Source organism: Pneumocystis jirovecii, assembly GCF_001477535.1.
Source record: "Pneumocystis jirovecii RU7 chromosome Unknown supercont1.16, whole genome shotgun sequence".
Lineage (NCBI taxonomy): Eukaryota > Fungi > Ascomycota > Pneumocystomycetes > Pneumocystales > Pneumocystaceae > Pneumocystis > Pneumocystis jirovecii.
In genome coordinates this window covers 453-21539 of record NW_017264790.1, presented here as the reverse complement: position 1 = coordinate 21539, position 21087 = coordinate 453, and the positions used below count along the sequence as shown (strand labels likewise).

At 33.4% G+C, this 21087-nt stretch overlaps 11 protein-coding genes across 11 annotated transcripts; 4 read left to right on the top strand and 7 right to left on the bottom strand.

Moving 5' to 3' along the window:
* Positions 1 to 473: 473 nt before the first annotated feature.
* Positions 474 to 826, bottom strand: T551_03268 (uncharacterized protein; the record flags this gene model as incomplete). The annotated part of the gene is made up of 3 exons (XM_018375531.1): positions 474 to 555; positions 608 to 691; positions 738 to 826. 3 exons carry the CDS (start codon positions 824 to 826, stop codon positions 474 to 476), a joined length of 255 nt encoding a protein of 84 aa, XP_018228137.1.
* A 425-nt stretch (positions 827 to 1251) lies between these two features.
* T551_03267 (uncharacterized protein) lies at positions 1252 to 3280 on the bottom strand (the record flags this gene model as incomplete). Its single annotated transcript, XM_018375530.1, has 6 exons — positions 1252 to 1341; positions 1387 to 2473; positions 2519 to 2743; positions 2792 to 2878; positions 2919 to 3042; positions 3085 to 3280. 6 exons carry the CDS (start codon positions 3278 to 3280, stop codon positions 1252 to 1254), a joined length of 1809 nt encoding a protein of 602 aa, XP_018228136.1.
* Positions 3281 to 3340: 60 nt separating this feature from the next.
* On the top strand, positions 3341 to 4674 carry T551_03266 (uncharacterized protein; the record flags this gene model as incomplete). Its single annotated transcript, XM_018375529.1, has 4 exons — positions 3341 to 3408; positions 3598 to 3679; positions 3725 to 4396; positions 4444 to 4674. 4 exons carry the CDS (start codon positions 3341 to 3343, stop codon positions 4672 to 4674), a joined length of 1053 nt encoding a protein of 350 aa, XP_018228135.1.
* A 185-nt stretch (positions 4675 to 4859) lies between these two features.
* On the bottom strand, positions 4860 to 8880 carry T551_03265 (uncharacterized protein; the record flags this gene model as incomplete). The annotated part of the gene is made up of 5 exons (XM_018375528.1): positions 4860 to 5882; positions 5935 to 6251; positions 6300 to 6836; positions 6883 to 7333; positions 7378 to 8880. 5 exons carry the CDS (start codon positions 8878 to 8880, stop codon positions 4860 to 4862), a joined length of 3831 nt encoding a protein of 1276 aa, XP_018228134.1.
* A 521-nt stretch (positions 8881 to 9401) lies between these two features.
* Positions 9402 to 9757, bottom strand: T551_03264 (uncharacterized protein; the record flags this gene model as incomplete). Its single annotated transcript, XM_018375527.1, has 4 exons — positions 9402 to 9447; positions 9487 to 9583; positions 9638 to 9668; positions 9716 to 9757. 4 exons carry the CDS (start codon positions 9755 to 9757, stop codon positions 9402 to 9404), a joined length of 216 nt encoding a protein of 71 aa, XP_018228133.1.
* A 358-nt stretch (positions 9758 to 10115) lies between these two features.
* T551_03263 (mitochondrial 37S ribosomal protein MRPS9) lies at positions 10116 to 11063 on the top strand (the record flags this gene model as incomplete). Its single annotated transcript, XM_018375526.1, has 4 exons — positions 10116 to 10752; positions 10802 to 10882; positions 10928 to 10975; positions 11020 to 11063. The coding sequence occupies 4 exons, from the start codon at positions 10116 to 10118 to the stop codon at positions 11061 to 11063; spliced, it is 810 nt and encodes a 269-aa protein (XP_018228132.1).
* A 225-nt stretch (positions 11064 to 11288) lies between these two features.
* T551_03262 (uncharacterized protein) lies at positions 11289 to 12967 on the top strand (the record flags this gene model as incomplete). Its single annotated transcript, XM_018375525.1, has 6 exons — positions 11289 to 11444; positions 11492 to 11555; positions 11829 to 12127; positions 12171 to 12542; positions 12592 to 12640; positions 12684 to 12967. The coding sequence occupies 6 exons, from the start codon at positions 11289 to 11291 to the stop codon at positions 12965 to 12967; spliced, it is 1224 nt and encodes a 407-aa protein (XP_018228131.1).
* A 114-nt stretch (positions 12968 to 13081) lies between these two features.
* Positions 13082 to 14038, bottom strand: T551_03261 (uncharacterized protein; the record flags this gene model as incomplete). Its single annotated transcript, XM_018375524.1, has 5 exons — positions 13082 to 13224; positions 13266 to 13383; positions 13426 to 13841; positions 13884 to 13899; positions 13946 to 14038. The coding sequence occupies 5 exons, from the start codon at positions 14036 to 14038 to the stop codon at positions 13082 to 13084; spliced, it is 786 nt and encodes a 261-aa protein (XP_018228130.1).
* An 802-nt stretch (positions 14039 to 14840) lies between these two features.
* T551_03260 (tRNA N6-adenosine threonylcarbamoyltransferase) lies at positions 14841 to 16201 on the bottom strand (the record flags this gene model as incomplete). The annotated part of the gene is made up of 7 exons (XM_018375523.1): positions 14841 to 14982; positions 15038 to 15373; positions 15425 to 15547; positions 15591 to 15687; positions 15732 to 15833; positions 15900 to 16106; positions 16153 to 16201. The coding sequence occupies 7 exons, from the start codon at positions 16199 to 16201 to the stop codon at positions 14841 to 14843; spliced, it is 1056 nt and encodes a 351-aa protein (XP_018228129.1).
* A 349-nt stretch (positions 16202 to 16550) lies between these two features.
* T551_03259 (uncharacterized protein) lies at positions 16551 to 17036 on the bottom strand (the record flags this gene model as incomplete). The annotated part of the gene is made up of 2 exons (XM_018375522.1): positions 16551 to 16850; positions 16896 to 17036. 2 exons carry the CDS (start codon positions 17034 to 17036, stop codon positions 16551 to 16553), a joined length of 441 nt encoding a protein of 146 aa, XP_018228128.1.
* A 350-nt stretch (positions 17037 to 17386) lies between these two features.
* On the top strand, positions 17387 to 20815 carry T551_03258 (uncharacterized protein; the record flags this gene model as incomplete). The annotated part of the gene is made up of 12 exons (XM_018375521.1): positions 17387 to 17419; positions 17481 to 17793; positions 17831 to 18024; positions 18062 to 18108; positions 18151 to 18190; positions 18242 to 18344; positions 18398 to 18498; positions 18540 to 18694; positions 18738 to 19048; positions 19791 to 19841; positions 20589 to 20690; positions 20739 to 20815. The coding sequence occupies 12 exons, from the start codon at positions 17387 to 17389 to the stop codon at positions 20813 to 20815; spliced, it is 1527 nt and encodes a 508-aa protein (XP_018228127.1).
* Positions 20816 to 21087: the final 272 nt, after the last annotated feature.

Below are 21087 nucleotides of genomic sequence, written 5' to 3'. Positions count from 1 at the left end.
ATTAAGGATTTTGAAAATATTTCATTTTTGCTTTTATATTTAAATTTTTAGAAATATACATATACTATTTAATATTTAGTTTTATTAAATATTACTTTAATAAAAACAATGTCTTTATTTTTTGTTTTATATCATTTTTAAAGGCTATCAATTATTAAATGTAAATTTAATATTTTTATAGAAGAAAAATTTAACTTATTGTATATATAAAGAATATCTTTTTATAATTTAAATAAAAAACCATAAAATAAAAATAATGAAAATACATTTCATGGTTTCAAAAATTGTTCTTTTAAAAGTCTACATTTAATGAATAAAAATACATGTGAAAGATTCTGTATAAAAACTAAAAACTTAGAAATATATATTTCCCTGAAATATTCTAGATTAAAAAAAAAGGTTATTATTTATTACCATAATTTTATAGGTTACAAACGAAAAACACTTCAAACAAATAAATTCAAATATTAAATTTATACTGATTCTTGAATGGATGGTTTATTTAAGTTAGATTGAACTTGAGTAAACATATTTTGCAATGATTGAGGCTTTGCTCTATAAATGTTTATTTTTTAGAAATTTAAAGTATTAATATTTGAGTTTATACTTATTATAATATTTCCGTTTATGAGCCTGTAGCTTAGCAGTTGTAGGAGACATAAGATCATCTGTAGGTGATGCTATATTTCCTCTAAAAATAATCAATAAACCATTTTTGCTGCATTAAAAAATATAACCCATATATAATTTTTCTTTGCAAAAGTTGACGTTGAAGCTCTAAATTTCCTTGATGCATAGGTTGAATAGATGTATCTTCTATTTCCATGTTAAATGTTTGATTTAAATTATTTAATGAAATCATATCTATTATGATTAAAATCTTTAAAATAAAAGAATTGTAACTATACTATTCATTTTCTAAGAAAAAAAAGAAAAATATAAAAAATTAAGGTAAATTAGTTTAAATTGTTTCGATTTCAATTTTATAAGAGAAAACAAAACATTTCTCACGTGAGGTTGCCAAGAGCAACGTGTCACGTGACTACATAAATATATTACTCTAATTATATTCATTAAATCATATTCATATTTTTAGAAATTTTAGAGAATATATATTAGATATGAATACAGAAAAGGATAGATAATGATATAGATTTAAATATAAAAATATTAGAATCGGATCAAGTAATAATTATGTACAAAAAATATGTTAATTTTTTATTTTATAAATTACAATAAAAATATTTTTGCTCACTCTACTATTTTTACACGATGATTTTTTCGTTTATTCACATTAAAATGCTTTTTAGATTTATTTAAAACATTATTTTGTAAATTATGCTAATTCACGTAAATTTTTTATTATTTAAAGTTTTTAGAAATCACCTCAAAAGAATGTGTCATAATAGGTCCAACATATTTTTTATAATAAAATTCTTTACTTTTTTGATTTAATTCCAAAGATGATTCATTTTGGCAAAAAAAATTTTTATCAAATGCTAGTAATTTATTATTTTTTAATTCTTGAGTTTTACGATAAATCTTTTCTTTATTATTTAGCATCGTTCTTTCAGATACATTCTCTTCAATAGAATCGTTTGTTTGTGGATATCTTTTTATAGATGATTTAAATGAGTTAAAATATTCAGAATTAAAAACGACTGGATCGATTCCTGGAGGCGGATTGCAGAACAGTATTTTTCCATTAACATAATCCTTTATAATATATCTAGAAGCCTTAGATTTATCTATTCCGCGACTAATTGTATATTCTATTAAGAACTGTTCAGGCATAAAAATTTTAGTTTCGTTTTCCTCAAAAGACTCTGTTTTTATAACAATTCCGTATATCGATTCTAAAACGTACTTTGGAATACGTTCTACAATCAAAGAAAGTGGACTCATGTAATCTTGAAGCTGATCAATTGGTAATATGCCGTTACAAACAAGATCTGCCTTAGTTGTACTAAAGTTTGGAAATACTAGTCCTGGACAATCACATAGTACTAATTTATCAGTTATATGAATAGTTTGGAAATGTTTTGTTTTTCCTGGAGTAGCTGATACAGATACTTTTTTTTCACCAATTAAAGAGTTAATTGTTGATGATTTTCCTACATTTGGATATCCCACTAGCCCTACGTAAAATTTTTCTAAATTCTCAATATTAACATTGTTATTATTAGTCTTTAATGTTTGTATTTTTTTTAAAAATATTTGCTTTAATTCATTTACAGTTACTATTCTTGTTTCTTCATTCTCGAAAAAATCATTTTCTATTTTTGTATTTTTATCCAAAATATTATTATTATTTAAAAAACCTTTATTTCCATTAAATACATTTTCATTTTTTATATTTTCACAAATATTAAATTTTATGTCGACAGGATATTTATCTATATTTTTTCCCAATATTGCAGAAAAGAATGTGTAACTTATTCCTTTCATTTTAAAATAATCTGCCCAGTATTTTCTTTAATAATTTAACATTATATATTACGTAAATTCTATTAAATACCTTTGTTTTAACGTCATTAAATCCGCTTTATTAATTAATAAAAAATTTTTTTTATCCATTTCCTCAACATAACGCTCAAGATCTTTAGATCTAAATAATAAAGGATTTCTGGCATCAACAATTTGAACAATTAAATGGCATTTTTCGATCACTCTCCACAATTGTCTCCAAACTTCTATATTTCGTTCAAATGGAGTTAAAAGCAAATCATGATCTTCCTGAAGACTTTAAGAAAATTAATAGATATTAAATATAAATATAATGAAACATTACGATGCTAATTTTCTGCGCCAATCAAAAAACGCTTGTTTTTCATTCCTTTCAAGCTCTTCTGGAGTAGTATTAGAATCCCAATATGGTCTATATATTAGATCTAGTAAAAATAAAACCTATTAATTACCGTCTTGGGATAATTAAATCAGATCTTAACTGTTCATGAATTTTAAGAAGCTCTTTTTCTTTTTCATATGGCAAAAGTAAAATATTTCTTTGATTTTCTCCAATAACTTTTATATTATTTTTTTCTATTTTTATTAAAAGATATAAAAACACAAGTTTTAATTTACCAGTTACAACATTTGCTTCAGACAAACTAATTGCAGATAAAAATGCATCTATTGACTTTTCATGAGTAATAGACTGTAATTTCTTTGATTTGGAATCCTTTTGACTATTTAAATAAGCCTTTAAAGTATTAGTATATGTTTTCTTAAATATCTCAACAAACATGTGGTTTTTTTTTGCAAAAATTGCGAATCTCATTTCTTAAAGAATTTCCAAGGCAGTTTTGTAACTTCCCTTTCTGTAAGGGCTAGAAATATTATGTTTATATTAAAAAATATTAACAAATTTACCATTTTTTTAAAAAAAAATAGTTATCATTTGATATCGTAAGTTAAATTATAGTAACCGTTAACACCATTAAAAATGGTAAATTTTGCTATATCTTTAAAATACAATTAATAACTATTTTTTAGACAAAAAAAAAGTTTATTGACAAGAAAAAAGCAGTTACATTTCATCTAGTTCATAGGTTTTTGAAAATTTAAAAAAAAAAAACTGATTAATAACAAATATAGGTCTCAAAGAGATCCATTAATTCATGACGATCAAGCACCATCAAGAGTGCTTATTCCTGTATGTTCAAGTAATGAAGAAAGAGTACCTAACAGTTAATACAACTTATACTTTTTTTAATTAGTTTAGATTTCGGTTGAAACAGAAATACATGAGCACAAAAATAATATTAATTGTGATATAAAGGAAAAAAAACAGAATAAAGATCTCAGAGAGAATATTGGAGAAGCTTTAATGTATGGCATTTCATATGATGATACTGATTATGACTACATGCAACATCTTCGAGAAGTGAACAAGTCTCCAGGTACAATTTTATTGCAAGCACCAACATATCAAAAATCAAATGTTATTCAAGAACTCCCTAAAATCCTGTTTCCTTCAGAAGTTGAAGAAAAGAGAAACTATCAAGACCAGCAGTCTATTCCTGATAGTATATCCGGTTTTCAACCAGACATGGATCCAGAACTTAGGGAAGTTCTAAAAGCTCTTGATGATGATCATTATTTGTCGTCAGATGAAGATGGTGATTTAGATGCTTTGATAAATTCAGGAAAAGTAGATGATTTAAATACTTTTCGAAACATAGATAAGGATGATTCGGATTCAGATGTTACAATAAAAACGTCCAAAGAAGTTCCCGATGAAAATAGTATTTATGATGATGATTTTTCTTCTCAAATTTTTAAATATAAAAAAAACTCTCGAAAATTATTATCAACAACTACTTATAATTCAATGTCCAGTTCTATACTTCCTAGAAGTGAAGCATTAATACTTTTAGATGATAGATTTGAAAAGGTATATATGAGATTATTTTTTTTTAAAAATTTAAGTTCATTTTATAGATAGAAAAAGAATATAATGATGATAATATAAATAATGAGGATTTGGATGAAGAAAATAGTTCACAGAGAATAGATTTTGATTCAATAATGGATGATTTTCTTGATAATTATGAAATAGTAGGCAAAAAAATGATGCCAAAGATTTCTTCAAAACAATTTAATACAAAACATTTAAAAAGCATAGCAGAATTAAATGAAGTTCGACAACAATTAGGAAAAACAACAATATAAATAGGTCCCGATATTTCAAAAATATGTACTAATACAAATCGAAACTATTATTAAAAACAATGACTTATTTATCAATACTGTGTTAATACATGATATATATATATATTACAAATAAATAGGAAAACATTAAAGTTACTTAATCTCGTGAAGACATTTAAAGACAAGGTATAAAATTTATTTTCGTATTATGCTTTTTTTCCTTTGCTGTATTTTTTAAAAACAGGTTGAATTGAGTTAAGAGAATCAAAATTTTCTTCATTTTGATGATATAAATCGTTTATCTTTAGCATCTGATTGTTTGTAGTATCAAGGTCAGAATTAACATCATTTAGTGATTGATTTATTTGATTTCCTATACTTTTTTTGGAATTACCTTTTTGCGATGTATTTAATTTATCTTTTTGATTTTGGCGTTCTTGAATTTTCTTTAATTCATTATCATTGAGAAGCCAGGAAACAACTTCTCTATGATTTTTACCAAACTCTACTGATTTTCCTCCCGAGATAACAATATTTTGCACTTGTTGTTTCTGTTTTGCTCTCTCTAAAATGCGTTCTTCAATAGTTCCTCTTGTAACAAATCTGTATACTGTAACCTGTTTCATTTGACCAATACGGTGTGCTCTATCAGTAGCTTGAGCATCTGAACTAGGATTCCAATCAGAATCATAAAATATTACAGTATCGGCCGCAGTTAAATTAATACCAAGACCACCTGCACGAGTACTGAGAAGAAATACAAATATTTCCGGTCGTGTTTGCCAATCATTTACCATATCCCTTCTATCATTAATTTTAGATGATCCATCTAAACGAAGATATTTGTATTGTCTATATGTTAAATATTCTTCCATTAAATCAATCATTTTAGTCATTTGAAAATATATAAGAACACGATGTCCACCTGCCTTTAAAGTAGCTAAAAGCTCATCTAATTTTGCAAGTTTTCCTGAATCAGTAACAAATCTACCCATAGAAGGCATTCTAAGTTTCCCAAATCCGCATTTTTCAAGTAATGGCCTCCCTAATGTACTTTCTACAGGAAACTTAATAAAATCCAAATTTATGTTCTCATCAAGAATATTTTTCTCATCAAATGCACTAAGCCCAAGAAATTCTTTTCTAATATTTTCATCAAAAAAAAACAGCTCCTGCTCAACAGTAAAAGCTCTGTCTGTGCATTCAGCACTAATAGGAGGAGAAGAAACCTATAATATGTACGTTTAGAACTAATTAGCCAATCAATAATTATTAACTAACCTCTTGATCATACATTGGTTCTAGTCGATGAAGTAATTGTTGAATAACAACGTCGCGAGGTACATTGCATAAATTATACATAGCACATTCGTTTGTCATATTTAATGATGGTGTATTTTCATTAAACTTTCTTATTAAAAACATTAAACGATTAGATATTTGAATATCTTTTTGATACAGTATACGTAATTTTTCCAAATAATTTTTATTCGGATCTGTTTGAATATGAAGCGCTCTTTTCCATATATTATGATGAAACGATTGAACAAGTTCAGAAGGCGAAAGTCCGATAAAATATGACCATAAAAACGGGGAATCTAATTTTATTAAGCGCATTTTTTATAAAAAACATAATAAAAACCTACCATAATAATTTTTCCATAAAGAATCATAAATATATTTTGCATTAAATATATTCATTATATAATTGAAATATTTAGTACGAAATCCAAAAGACGAATTTGGTCCAGGAATGTTTAAAATACCACCATCACGATAAAGAAGTTTTGGTATTTTGAATCTAATTAAACTTTTCAAACTATATGGTATATAAAGATTCGGTCCTTCACGCATTAATGAAGGAGTTTCAGGCCATTGTGCAAAACATAAAGGTGATATGACATCCGTTCTTTCAAATAAATAAGGATGGTTACACACTTTTCTAAATTGCATAACGATATTCATAAGGCTTGCTACATTTTCGTCACCACCTTGTGTTGCTTTTTCGATAATATCTGCAATAGAGATTTTTTCACGTAATGTTTTGTAATAAGTTTTTTGGCGATAAGAAAGATTACAATAAATTTCTAATTCGATTTTTTCTCCCAGTTCACTTTGAACATGTTTTTTGACACGTCGTAACATAAAAGGTTTAAGAATCATATGAAGTCGCTGTAATTGTTCTAATATCGAATAAATACTAAAAAACAAGTACAATTATTCACATACGTTCATTTAAAGATGTATTGCTTTGAGCATGACTTTCAATATCTTTTGAAAACCATTCACTGAATTCATCATGAGAGTCGAATAAACTTGGCATAATAAAATGCAACAAAGCCCATAATTCTAATAATGTTAAACGTTGGACAAAAATCGTAGAAGAAATACCTTGCATTGTATTTTGAATCGGTGTTCCCGTTAAAAGTAAACGATTCCGACATTTCATATCTAATAAATTCTTCCATCTTGAGCTACTTGAACTTTTAATCGCTTGCGCTTCATCCAAAATCATGTATTGCCATTTTATTCGCTGAAAATATTGTGCATCTTGAACAACCAGTTGATAAGATGTAACAAGAACATGAAAAGGTGCATCTTCTGTATAGGTAAGTTGTTTTCTGTTCCAAAATTTACGCAAAATTTTTCGATCTTTTCCATTTCCCCAGTAAGGTAAAACCTAATAAACAATTAGATCGCTTGAAATTGAAAAGTGTGCTATACTTTCAACTTAGGCACAAAACGAGTAATTTCTTGCTGCCAATTATGAAGTGTTGATGCAGGCGCAATAACAAAAAATGGACCCCATATATTGTGGTTTTCCGCAAGATAAGCCATAACCGAAATTGATTGCACAGTTTTACCCAAACCCATCTCATCTGCTAAAATACCATTAATGCCTTGCTCATACAGATTGACAAGCCAATTGAGCCCTTTAAGCTGATATTCCTTAAGTTGGCATTGGAGCATTTTCGGCTGTTTAATAGTAATACTTTTAAGAGATGAAGGATTCATAAAATTCATTTCACTCCCATCAAAAATATTTTTACACGAATCTTGCTCATTCTTCACTTCTCCATTCGTCTGAACTGCATTAAATTGCTCAGCTCGATTCCTTGCCAATGCAACTGCTTCTTGTGCATTTCTTATTGCAATTTCTCGAAGAGATTCATCATCAACTCCATCAAAATCCACTTCTTTAATTGAAAGAGGCCGTTCAGATACATTCGCTTCTAATGAATTCCCTATGTCATTATGTTTCAGTGCTTCCTGGTCTATTGTAGGTGTCCCATTTTCCATTGTTGGTGACCCCTCGTTATTAGCCTCGTTATTAGCTATTTTTCGACTGATAAAGTGTGAATAAAGTTCGGTTTGTGTAATAAGAAAATTCAATTTCCGTGCTTGCCGCATAGCCTCTCTCTGTTCTTCTGCACGCTTTGCTCGTTCAAGCGCCTCTTTTTCTGCACGCTTGCGTTGTTCACGTTCTTCTCGTTCATTTCTCTTCCAAAACAAAAGCATCTCCCTCATTGCACGTTTTGCCCGTGCTTGCATGTCCTTTATACTTTTGTGCGTTCTAAATTGCCACCGCCGTGCTTCTTTTGAACAAAGTACCGCTGTCTTCCGCACATTGCTTGCACGTGTCACATTATTTTGCTGTATTAGCTTAAACACCTTAGGAATCTCTTTTTTAGTCATTTCCCGCCAAACTATTATTGCCTGCTCCTCCATTGGCTGCACCACTCGCTTAACCCGCTTTGCTGGACGCTCTAACGCCCCATATAGCCCATCATCTGAGTCTGATGATATCTCATCCTCTGATAAACCCCCATATATATCTACTTCTTTGGCTTCTCTTAGCCGTTGTTCTGTCTGTGCCTGTGTACGCCGTACTCGTGCTTCAAGCCGTGCCACCAACAGTGCATGAATCCGTTTCTGCTGCTCCTGAACTCGTTCTTCTTCTCTTGCTTTAACTATTTCACGCCGTGCACTCTGTCTTTCAAGAAAACGTGTCTTTTCTTGTGTTATATCTCCACTATATCCTTCTTCTTCTTCTTCTCCATTTATCTCTTCAAATCTTCTGCGTTTTGCTTCTCCATCTTCCATCACTGTATCCGACCGTATACGTTTTCCGTTCTGAAACTGCTGCTGCACTGTTTCTCGTTTTTTTCCTGCTTCTATTTGTGTCATAAGTTCTGTTCCATTGGCTCCTTCTTGAACTCTGCTCATTTATGCTCCTCCACTCCCCACAAACGCTGTTGCTGTTACGCAGCCTTTAAGCTGCAGAAGCCAAAGCAATTGTCACTCGCTGTACCCGCGGGCGCCGATACCGAGCGGCCTAAAGCCGACTCCGATTTGGTCGCCGAGAGGAAGGCGATCTATTGAAATTAGATTAGTATGCATATACTGCGCATGTAAGACGCATATAAGGCGCATATATTGGGCAAATAGGCGCATATAGTCAGAAGAATGGGAGATAGTATGGTGGACAGGAGTGGAAGAGAAAGCAGCAAGAAATAGAGGATAAATCCGCATAGAGTGGAAAAAGCGGGATATATGTAGAAGAACAGGGGATATATGCGTGTTTATGTGGGATATATGCGTTTATGCGCCCCAGAAAATCTATAGTTAGTGGATTGAAATAAATGAGTTATATAGTATCGAATAGTGCATTAATTAGAATATAAATATAAAGGGTTGATGCCCGTATGATGTAAAACAGGAGACAAAAAATCATGGAAGCCGGGAAATTATGGAGAACGGCTTAATTCGCGTTTGAATGCCTCAAGTTTGTCTCTGAAACAATATTAGAAGGTTTTTGCGAGCAAAACATACCGAATAAACGCCTCTTCATGAGGATTTCTGGCGTGAATTGGCGGATCACCAGCCCGGAGAAGAGCTGCTCGTTTATTGGCGCGGTAGATGGCATGGCCTATAAATACTTAGCCATATGGGAGATATAAGGAGATATTCATGCCGACTGTACCGCATATAATCAGGATTGTCCCGATTGCAATCTAGAAACTGGTTGATGGCGGAAGATGAGTGTAGATGGGGGGCTTACATGCTCGGATTTAACAGCCCGCCCAGCAATTACATAAACCATGGCTCTCGAGAAGTGCTGGTGAGCTAAGTCTTATAACCTAACCCTAGTGATTTATAAGGAAGGTCCAAGAGTTTGACAAAAATATCAGGGTTAGGAAGAAGCAGTGTTATGTAGGTAATAATATTTTGAAGGATATGATTTGGGGGCTGAAGAATGAAGCTTTTTGTAGTTTTAGGTGGTTATTTTTCAAAAACTAGACAAGAAGAAAGGTAAAAAAATCGATGAAGGCCCATATTTGAAGAATATTGAGTAGAAATTGGGTGACTGGGCATTTTAGTTGTTATAGGATAGTTTTTGGTTGGAGACAGGTTATACTTTTGTAGAAACAGCAGGCAAAGATTGGAATTTCAAGTTTTTTATGTCAGTTTTTCAAGTACTTCGGTCTGGACGGCAGACAATCCAAAATCTGAGGCGTATTCATAGCAATGGATTAACATCTTCTTTTGAGCCTGTTTCAAGCTCCTACTTTACAGGAAAAGAGAAGTTTTATGATGATTATTTGGCAGTAGAGAATGTTCTTAAACGATACCAAACGCTTCCAACAGTGTCTTTTGAAAAGACACCTTTACGGCTATGGAAAACGTTGAGCCAATACAAAGCTAGCAAAAGTGGATTAGAATATGTAAAAATTTCGGAATATCGTACGATTACTCAGATGTTGAATCGAATTAATAGGATTGACCCAATGTTTATGCCTCAGGAAGCTAAGGATATAATTGATGCCTACACTAGAGAATTTATTGAGAAGCATGCGGAAAAACATACACATTCTCTGGATTCTCTAGGGCGTTCTTGTACTATAGGACGGCGAAAAGAGGCCGTTTCAAGAGTATGGATGATTAAAGGCGATGGACAGATTCTTGTTAATGGAAAAACTTTGTATGAAATGTTTTCTCGCTTAGATCATCGGGAGTCATTGATACATCCTTTGAAGATTACAGAGCGCCTTTTTCAGTATAACGTATGGATTCTTGCAAAAGGAGGTGGATTAACAGGTTTATTTTCTTAATGCGCCAATAAGCCGTATATTTATAAATGTGTTAGGTCAATCAGAAGCTTCTGCACTTGCAATTTCACGAGGATTGGTAATTCATGAGCCAGAGTTGCGACCCCTTCTTCAAAAATGTAAGTGTTATTTGGGTAGTACATATTTTTAACAAAAATAAATAGCGTCGTGTCTTACATGCGATCCACGCCGTGTTGAACGTAAAAAACCAGGTTAAATGTCTTTTATATTATTTTTATTATCTAATTCTTTCTAGGTCAACCTAAAGCTCGCAAAAAAAATACATGGGTCAAAAGATAATAATAATATTTGGATATTTGAATTTATAATTCATCTCTTTTTTACATATTAATTTATGTTAACTTATCAGTCTTTAAAAATGAAATAATTTTATCACCGACTTAACGCTATTGAGATAACATAATTTGCCCTTGCCCTTAACGTTTACGAAAAATTATCATACTTTTACATACAAACATAAAATGTATTTTGGAAAGATATTTGGCTATAAAGATAACTGCAGGAATGTTTAGATATGATTTAAGGAATATTTTTAACATTTTTAGGACAATTCCGCTTTTGATTCTTGCAAAAATAAACTGTCTTGAAATAGAACTAATTAATGAAATTCCAAGCGAAGGATTAAGTGAGGAATATGTTAAAGAATTTCCAAAGAAAAAAGTACACTTTCTTCTATATTTGTGTATGTTTATTTTTTCTTTATTTAGATCCCGGGCTTTATAGGTTGTGATGGATTCAAATTATCAGAAGTAAATGCAATTTCGATTTATTGTAAGTACATTCTAATTTTAATTCTCATGATATTTTGAGATGGATGATGATACAAGAAATGACGCAGTTATCCCTGTCTGAAAAATGTGTTGAAAATCAATCATCTGAGACAATGTTTTGTATTGAAAGCAAATACATATTCTATTTAATTCAGATATTTTATAACTGGATTAGATACTGTGAGTAAAAAATTTTAGAGTGTTATCTGTGGGGATTAGAAATATTTAACGTACTGTTTTTCTTATATATTTTGTCTTACATTCTTTATTATAGTTGCGAGTCAAAATGAAAAAACAACACTTCTCGGAAAAACTAAGAAAGAATATGCATCAATTGTTCAATGGATGTCTTTTGCAAATACTGATCTTTTAGCATCTCTTGCTAACTGGGTTCTTCCTTTGGTTGGCAGATATCCATACAATAAAAAAGCAGTGGAGGATAGTCAAGCTGAAACAGAAAGATTATGTAAATATGTTGATGATTTTATAAAAGAAAGGACATTTTTAGTTGGAGAACGCCTAACTCTTGCTGATATTGTTATGGCAGCACATCTCATACCGGGGTTTTCAAAAGTAGCCTTTCAAAAATTATTTCGAAAACTAATCTTGTTTTTAGGTTTTTGGAAAAGAGTGGCGTGAGAGGTTTCCAAATCTTGTTCGATGGTTCATAACAGTTACTAACCAACCAATTTGGATTTCTGCAGTGCCAACTCCTGTCTTGATTGAAGAACCAATTAAATATGTTCCTAAAAAGGATGTAAAGGGCACTGTTCCTAAGTCCGTTCCTCCACCTACTGCTTCTTCAGAATGCGAGGCGTCATATGTAGAAAAGAAGCCGAAACATCCTCTTGATTCTGCTCCAACAGGTACACTTGTATTAGATGAATGGAAACGTCAATATTCAAACAATGACTTAACTATTGCAATGAAATGGTTCTGGGAGCATTTTGATGCAGATGCATATTCTTTATGGAAACTTGATTATAAGGTATAGAATATTAATGTAGAATAGATTATATAATTAAACATTTGTTTAGTATAATAACGAGCTTGGCTTAATTTTTCAAAGCTCTAATCTTTGTGGAGGTATTTGATTTAAAATGATAAAAAAATATCTTATTTTTATTAGGATTCTTTCAGCGTCTTGATGCAAGTCGAAAATATATTTTCGGCACTTTAGTTGTCTACGGAAAAAATCATGACAATGTAATTAGTGGCGTATTTCTTATTAAAGGCAAAGACTATAGACCTGCATTTGATGTAGCACCTGATTGGGATTCATATGACTATATACTTCTTGATCATACCAAGGAGGAAGATAGAAAACTAGTTGAATCCGCTTGGGACTGGAAAGACCCGATTACGGTCAACAACAAGAGTTATGATGTAGCAAATGGAAAAGTTTTTAAATAAGATTTAAATAATTTGCTTTTTATTTTACAATATATAATAAAGAAATATATAAATATGTTTATTAATCTACAAGTTGAAGGTATCATTATAGAATTTGTCTCGTAAGACATATATCTAGTTTCTGGAATGGTATCTAGACAGTCTTTTCCGTTCTTTAGATGCTAGTTTCTTATCTTTTCTCTTCATATATCTATCTAAAGCCTTTGTTCCTTTAAGCTTAGAAAGCTTATCCATTTCTATTAGTTTTTTTTGTTCTCCTAAAAAAAATTAATTTAGCAAGTCTAAGTAGGATTTTTACTTTTTTTTAAAAAAAATGGAGTTTTGCCTGCTTCTATTTTTGCTTTTTCGATTTTCTTGTGTTCACGAAGAACTCTTAGTGCTTCTTCCTTGTTTTTTGCACTTGTTAATTTTGATTCCTAGAAATATAAAAAAAATCTTTGAAATAGATTTAGGATTACCAAAGAAGTTATTGCTTTTTTCAATTTCTGTTTTTCTTCTTGATTTTTTTCAAATTTCATTGCATTTTTCAACATCTTTATTTCCTCTTGCTGATAATCCTTAATAAATGAATATTTTGAACTTAGATTAGCTGGATTTACACGGTCTTGAAAATCAAAACGTGGATCTCGTCGTTCAATAATTGTAACAGGAACTACTTGTCTACGTCTTGAAACAGGCTTCTTAGATGAAACTTCTAATGGTGCATGTTTTTTAGAATGTTTTTTTTTGTCTACTTTTTCTTTATTTTTTAAAAGTATTTCTTTAAGTTGTTTTTTATTATTATGACATTTTTGATACTCATTTCTCATGTTTGAAAGAACATCAAGTTCTTCTTTAGCTGAAACCAATGCGCCAAATGGTACTTTTGAAAGTTCTGATCATATTAAAATACGAATATTGTAATTATTTTAAAGACCTTTTTGAAGTAAATCCTATGCTTTCTTTAGAAAGTAGTATAACAGATACTATTCAGTTTACCCTATATTCTTTATTTTGCAAAGAATCATCAGAAATATCACTTTCATAATTCTTATTTTCTATAATATTTAAATGTTTATCTATTTTTTCCATGTTTATTGTATTTTTGAAATTATTTTTAAACAGCTTTATCCTTATGCTTATAAAAGTTAAGTTAAAATTGTTTCCTTAGAGTTTTTTCTTTCTTTTGAATGAAGTTTTCATTTTTATTTTTCTTCAGAAGCTTATCGCAAGTAATTTCGATCAATTTAAATTTCAAAAACTTTATATCATAATTCTTTAAAAAAAATCCTGGAAAATTCTAATATTTCTTTTTTTTCTAAAAATATTTTAAAAAATTAAAAAGTATACTTCATATAGATTAGAAGAAAATTAAGAATTGTTAACATTTGATATTTTTTTATTGTAATTTAAATATGCACATTTGATAGATCTATTGACAGTATAGAAACTAAAGCATACTTAATATCTTATTAAACATTATAATATTATGATTGAAACATCTGAATATAATAATGATTTAAGTATAATATATGTTAATAATGAAAACCATTCTAAAACAAAGTATTTTAGTTATTTATTCAAATAAATCATTCATAGAATTTAAAAGAAGATTCTAAAATTACAAAATACCTATTGATTAAATAGAATAATTTTAAATAATTTATAGTATTATATGATTATTGTTAATTCAACATGTAATAGATAAAAAATATAAATATTAATTAAAAATAACGATTTTGACGTTAATTAAAGTATATTATTTGAACGGATGCCATGAAGATGTCTAGTTCAAACATTTAATGATAATAAGAATGCCTTAATATATGATTAAAAATTTCAAAAAAGAAAAATATAAACTTGAAATTTATCATTTATATATATTTTAAATATTTTACGGTTCTCTCCATGTAACAAGTACTTCGTCTGTACGAAAGCGTTGTGTACACTGACTATTGCATATAGGCGTCTGAAACCCTGTTTTATATGCTAATAGTCCTGCATGTGCAATCATTAAGCCATTATCGATGCAGAATCTATTTAATTATCGTTATAAATTTTTGTCTATTGTATATTTTTGAAACAAGTTACCTTTCATCTGTAGAAAACAATTTCCCACCTCTGCTTTGTGCCATTAACATCATCATTTCTTGTAACCTCTTATTACAACCCACACCACCAACTATTAAAACTTCTTCACTCCCTACATGCGCCATAGCTCTCTCTGTTATTTCAACCAACATAGAAAATATATTTTCTTGAAGAGAAAAACATAAATCTTCTTTAGTATACGGAGAATCTTTACGAAAAACTTTGCTATTGCCCTCAAAAAGGTCTTTTGTAATCATATTGATTGCACCTAAAATGCCTGAAAACGAACAATCCATTCCTTTAACTGTATACGGTAACTCAATCAATACTTTTCCTCTAGTAATACATTAATAAACCCTATTTTTAAGAAGAAAAGAGAAAATATACTTCTTAGCAAGCTGTTCTATATTATAACCAGGACTAGGATCATTAGAAACATGAATCGTCCGTGCAAAACGATCCAAACAATTCCCGACAGCAATATCCAATGTTTCTCCAAAAATACGGTATCTTTCATTAATCAGTAACATACGTTATAATGTTTTAGAAACACCTTTTTTCAGCATATGCAATTACCTGTGTATTTCCACCACTTACATATAATATTACTGGATTTTTTGCGCCCGTGATTTCCCGTCCCATTTCTATATCTAGAATCGTCAACAAAAATACACTATTATACAGGAAAAAATACGCCCAATACAATGATTAACACCTACTAACGGTTTATTAAACAAAAGAGAAAGAGTTCGTGCTACAATAGCCACCGCTTGAAGTGGGGCTCCCATTCCTGGCCCTAAAAAGCAGTCAGTTGCACTCAATCACTACAAAATAAAGAATATGCCTTGTGTAAAGCAAATACAGTCGATATCAGACATTTTTAATTTGCTGTTTTTCATAGCTTCCCGGATCAACCAGTGTATCCATTTCTTATGATGTTTTGCTGTATCCTTGGGCAAAAAACCTTCACCTGCCGGTGTAATATACGTATGTCGTAGATTTGCTAATGTTTCTGCTGGCTCATTGCTTTGATGTTTAATAATACCGACTCCCATCTTGTTTGCCGAACCTGATATGTTATATATGGGTTCAATACATATTCCTATTTTATTAACCTTCTAATCCTAGGGCTATATGTACTTTTTTCTCCTCTTTTATGGTCATTTTTACTCTATTTTTAAATTATCTCCATAATATATCATTTTATATGCGTTGCTGTACGCTTTTGATCGACGCATCATATACTATAAAAACCCTTTCGAATTCTACTTTGCATATTGCTTTTCATTTACCAGAAAAACTGATATATCTTCTAATACAGCAATTCTATATTATTAATTTTCCTTATTATATGCCTTCATTTCTTGGATTATATGTGTTCATTTGTTGTACCATATATGCACTGCCTTTTTTCCTGCAAATCTGCATATATTTTTACCAGTCCCGCATATATACTATATATATAGTATTTAATGTGCATATACTCCCATACAAATGCTACAGTTCTCTTTATTCACCATACTCTGCACTCTTCCAGCATTTTTATGATCTCTTTGTATAAATTTTGCTGTGTATCTATACTTTGTTTCCAATCTAGACCTAATCCAACAAGCACTGTCCTTTGCTCTTTAGGCTGGTTCTGTACAATGTGTGTTGCTATCTGAGACGCATACATACATGCCATATCTGCATGAGGACGATGAGATGCTCCCAGTAAAAGCTTTGGTGAAAGATATGGAAGTCCTAGGCCATCCTCCTCTGCAATAAACGTCTCTCTCATTGCAGAAACTATACTATTTAATGATACAGAAACCTATATATGCCGGTTATTTAAGAATTAATAAAAGATTAAAAATACCCATTCAGATACACTGCCACGCATTGTTACAATAACAAGAATACAGTCAAGAAATCCCTGAACAAATAGTTCAATATGTTGGCCATCAACCAAGCATGCTGTTTGTCGAGGCGTATTATCGGTACGTACAGTATGGTCCATTAAGCAATATACAGATAATGATATATATAGTATAATGAACGAGTATATATATAATTGGGAAAATATATGCAGAAATGATTAAATATATGTTACTAAGGATAAACTAAATGCATTTTATTTTAAGGAAATATACTTAAGGAAAAGATATATATAGTAGTATTTTGGTATATATAGGCAGAAGAATACTGTTATGAACACGATGTGGCTCGCACGGGGACTCAGTTAAGCATTTTATGTCGAGATAAAAAAGAGTATATAGAAGCATGTATATGGGCTTCATAACGGTGCAATATGCTTTATTGCAGAGATTATAAAGGGGAATATTAATTTATAGCATTACATTAAAAAAGATGTTACTATGTCCTGTTTGTAACAAGTCATTAGTAAGTCAGGAAAAATAGGAGAGTTTTTATGCTTTATAGTGGCTAATGGGTGTATTTGTAGGTAGATCTATATAGACTGAACCAGCATTTGGATGAGGTTCATTTTAAAGTGGTGGAGAAGCAAGAGACGGTGAAATCATGGTTTAAAAAGTGCGTAGAGGAGGCAAAACACCTTGCATCCGTTGCAGTAGCACAAAACATTATAAACAGATCAGATGTATTTGAATTGAATGAAAACAAGGTTGATTATGGTGAGACAGGGAGAGAGATAGAGACGGTTACGAAAGAGCATTGGAAAATAGGAACAGAAGATACAGTATGTTCAAGAGTATCATGTAAAAAACCGTTGTCCGTCAAAGCAGATCGCGTGAATTGTATGTATTTATGTAAAGCAGTACATGGGTATCATAGGGAGAGATGCAAATACATATATATACATGTGTATGTACACAGATATATATACTGGTGCATGGATACAAATGCATTTGTACATAACACATGTATGGTATATGTGCACATTCTGTATGCATTGTATGCAAATTCCATGTGCAGTATATGTATATTGTACGTGCAATATACATACATTGTGTATGTCTAATATGCGTGTATTGTATCTGAAGTATGTATACACTGTATATATAGTGTGTGCATTGCATACGTGGTATATGTGTTGTCCTGGATACGTCATGGTGCTTATGTATATGTTAACTGAATATAATAACTATTCAAAGGTGGGAAATGCGGGGAACTATTTTGCCATATTCATACAATGTATCAAGTAGATGAATCTGTTCAACGCTTTTTCCCTTTTAACGCTTTTAGATTAAGCTTTCTAAAGAAGCCCGACATGACCCTATGCATGGTATATGGTCTCGTGTTTGCAAAAACTGCTATGAAGAGAGAGAAGGATACATGGACACGAATGGTAACTTGAATAAAATATAGCGAGTATCCCGTGTTCTAAAGTTTACTTATTAGGGCCCATTATAGACTTTTTTCCTGAATTTAAACAGCATCGTACACAGGCGGTACATAAAATTAATCTTTATGCCAACAGACTCGAAAAAAGGCTTTCAAAAGTAATCATTGCATTCAAATTCATTAAATAACATGTGTATAGCTTACAAATCTCCTTACATCAAATCCAACCAAAGAGTCTACTACAAACTCTTTTTTTAAACCCTTCATTTCCTTTAAATTGCATAAAAAAGCATTAGAACAAACAGTTGTATCGTGGGAAAGCGACTTGTCTGTCACCCATTGCCCACTTTGCAGGTAACCCCGTTTTTTGCTTAGTTTCTTGTTCTCAGCTTTTTAGGCTTCCTTTCAGTCATACGAATAGAAAACATCATTGCAGACTCTGCGGGAAAATCGTATGTGACGGCCTGAAGGCCTTGTGCTCCTCAAAAATCCGGCTTGACCCTAAAGACTCGTGTTCTGCTGCGCCCTTTGATGCCGAAACAGGTACTCTATTTCATGCTTTCTCACAATTATACATGTTTAGTGCACAAAAACTCGGCAAACAGTGCTCCCCATTCAGACATATCCATACGTGTCTGCAAAAACTGCCAGCGTGTCCTTTTCTCCAGAAAAGAATTCCACAACTCTCTCTTAAGGCCACAGGAAACCGTTGTTTTATACAAGGCTGGCTCCTCCCCGTCCTCTGCAAACACTGACCCCTGCCAGGAGCTCTCCAGGCTTAGATACTGCATCCAAGAACTGCTGTCCAGCTTCGAGGGCCACTCCGATCTGCTCAGGCAGGCCGCCCCTGCCTGCCCCCACCAGTCTGTGCCAGCGTCCGGCTGCAAAAACTGCTCCCATGCCGCCCACACACGGAAAAAAATACTGGCAATGCTCTCTGAATACGACAGGCTGTCAAAGCACATCTCCCAGGCCCCCACTGCGTCCCCCACCGCCCAGAAGCTCCAGGCCGTCATCCACCTGCAGGCCACTCGGTTCCTCCAGCAAAATATGTGTTCCCTGCGGCCCCTTCCCCTGCAGAAACCCCCCACACACACACCACCACCCGACCCCCACGCCTTACAGATGCTCGCCGTCCTCGAGGAACAGCGCCTCCAGGTCCAGGCCTGGATCAGGGATGCAAACCAGCGGCGAAAGTACGACGAGGCCGCCTTCCTGCTCGACAATCTCCGCCTCCTCTCTCTCGAAATCGAAAAAATACACGCCAAAATATACTCCTCTGCACATGCTGTGCCTAGGCACAGCACTTTCTAGTCGCTGCTGTGCTGTTGTGAATAAACTAGCTGTAGACTGTAGACGGCCTCAGCCCAGCTCCCTACTCCTACACCCGCCCCTCCCCGCTGCTCCCGTCCTACATCTCCTCTGTCTGCGTCCCAATCGTGCGCATCAGAGACTCGTCCAGACCAAGACCCAGCTCCGCATCCATTATGCCCTGCTCAAAGTCCTGCGGCACAAGCGAGATAATCTTCAGCGTCGACTCCATCCCCCCACCCATCCCCCCGCTGCCCACCATCTGCTGCTCAAGGATCCGCGCACTCGGCTTCCTTGGCTTTTTGCGCTGTACCCTCTGCTTCGTCATCGGTCGGTTTTGGTGGTACACCGTCGGGTCGTCCGGGTACAGTCGGTGGTTGTGCTCGTCAATCACCTTTGTTATCTTCCATAGTTCCGTCTGACTCAGCCCCGCTCGCACCAGCCACGGGCAGTTGGTGCGCTTCGTCGTCTGCTTCCTCTGCCGCCGCGGAGCCGTCGGGTCCGCCACCAGTGCCGGATCCACTGTGATCTCCGGTGGCAGGTTTCGCGTGTTCCTGTACTTGCCCCCATGCACGCACTGCCAACGATAGGTGATTCGGTTCGACGCCCTCACTGACACTGCGAATCCCTTGAACTTTGCATAGGCGTCCAGCATCGCTCGAATGTCTTCTGGCGATGCATAGTGGACTCCCACCTGTGGCTGCGGAATAAGGCTTTGCGGGTCGACAGGGTGCAGCGTGTAGTGTCCGTGGACAACGTTAACCAAGCTGTCCTCGTCGACTGTGTGTGTGTTGTCTGTCTGCATGCACGTGTGTGAGAACACCCGCGGCAACGACCCGAGATTTTCTTACGAGCACGCGGGTGTCCGTAGAGCGTGTTGTATGCGCGCAGTCGGTGCACGACCGCGCGTGCACTGCCAGACAGCACTGGCAGCTAGATAGCAAGGCAATGCATACAGTACGTGCAGTACAGTGCACAGCACGCGCACAGCAGTGCTGTCCACATTATACACGCTATACTGCCATGCACAGCACGCGCTGTACATGCTGTATACTGTACAGCGCGCAGTGTGCACAATACAGTGGAGTGCATACAGTGCGTACACATAGCAGAGAGTATGCACAGCATATATGCTGTGTAGGTGTGCATAGCATTGCAATGTGACTGCATATGGTGTGCACCGTAAACAGTGTATCTGTGTATAGCATATATAATATATATAGCATATATAGTATATATAGTATATATAGTGTGTAGTGTGTAGTGTATGCGCATATATATGTGTGTATATACACATATGTACAGTGCATACATGCAGTGACATGCCGCAGTGCATGCGGTGCACCGTGCCAGCGGTCGCCGTAGGTGTGCAGTGCGTGCAGTGTATATGTATAGCATACACAGCAGCATAGTCGTAGTGCATACACCGCAGAGTG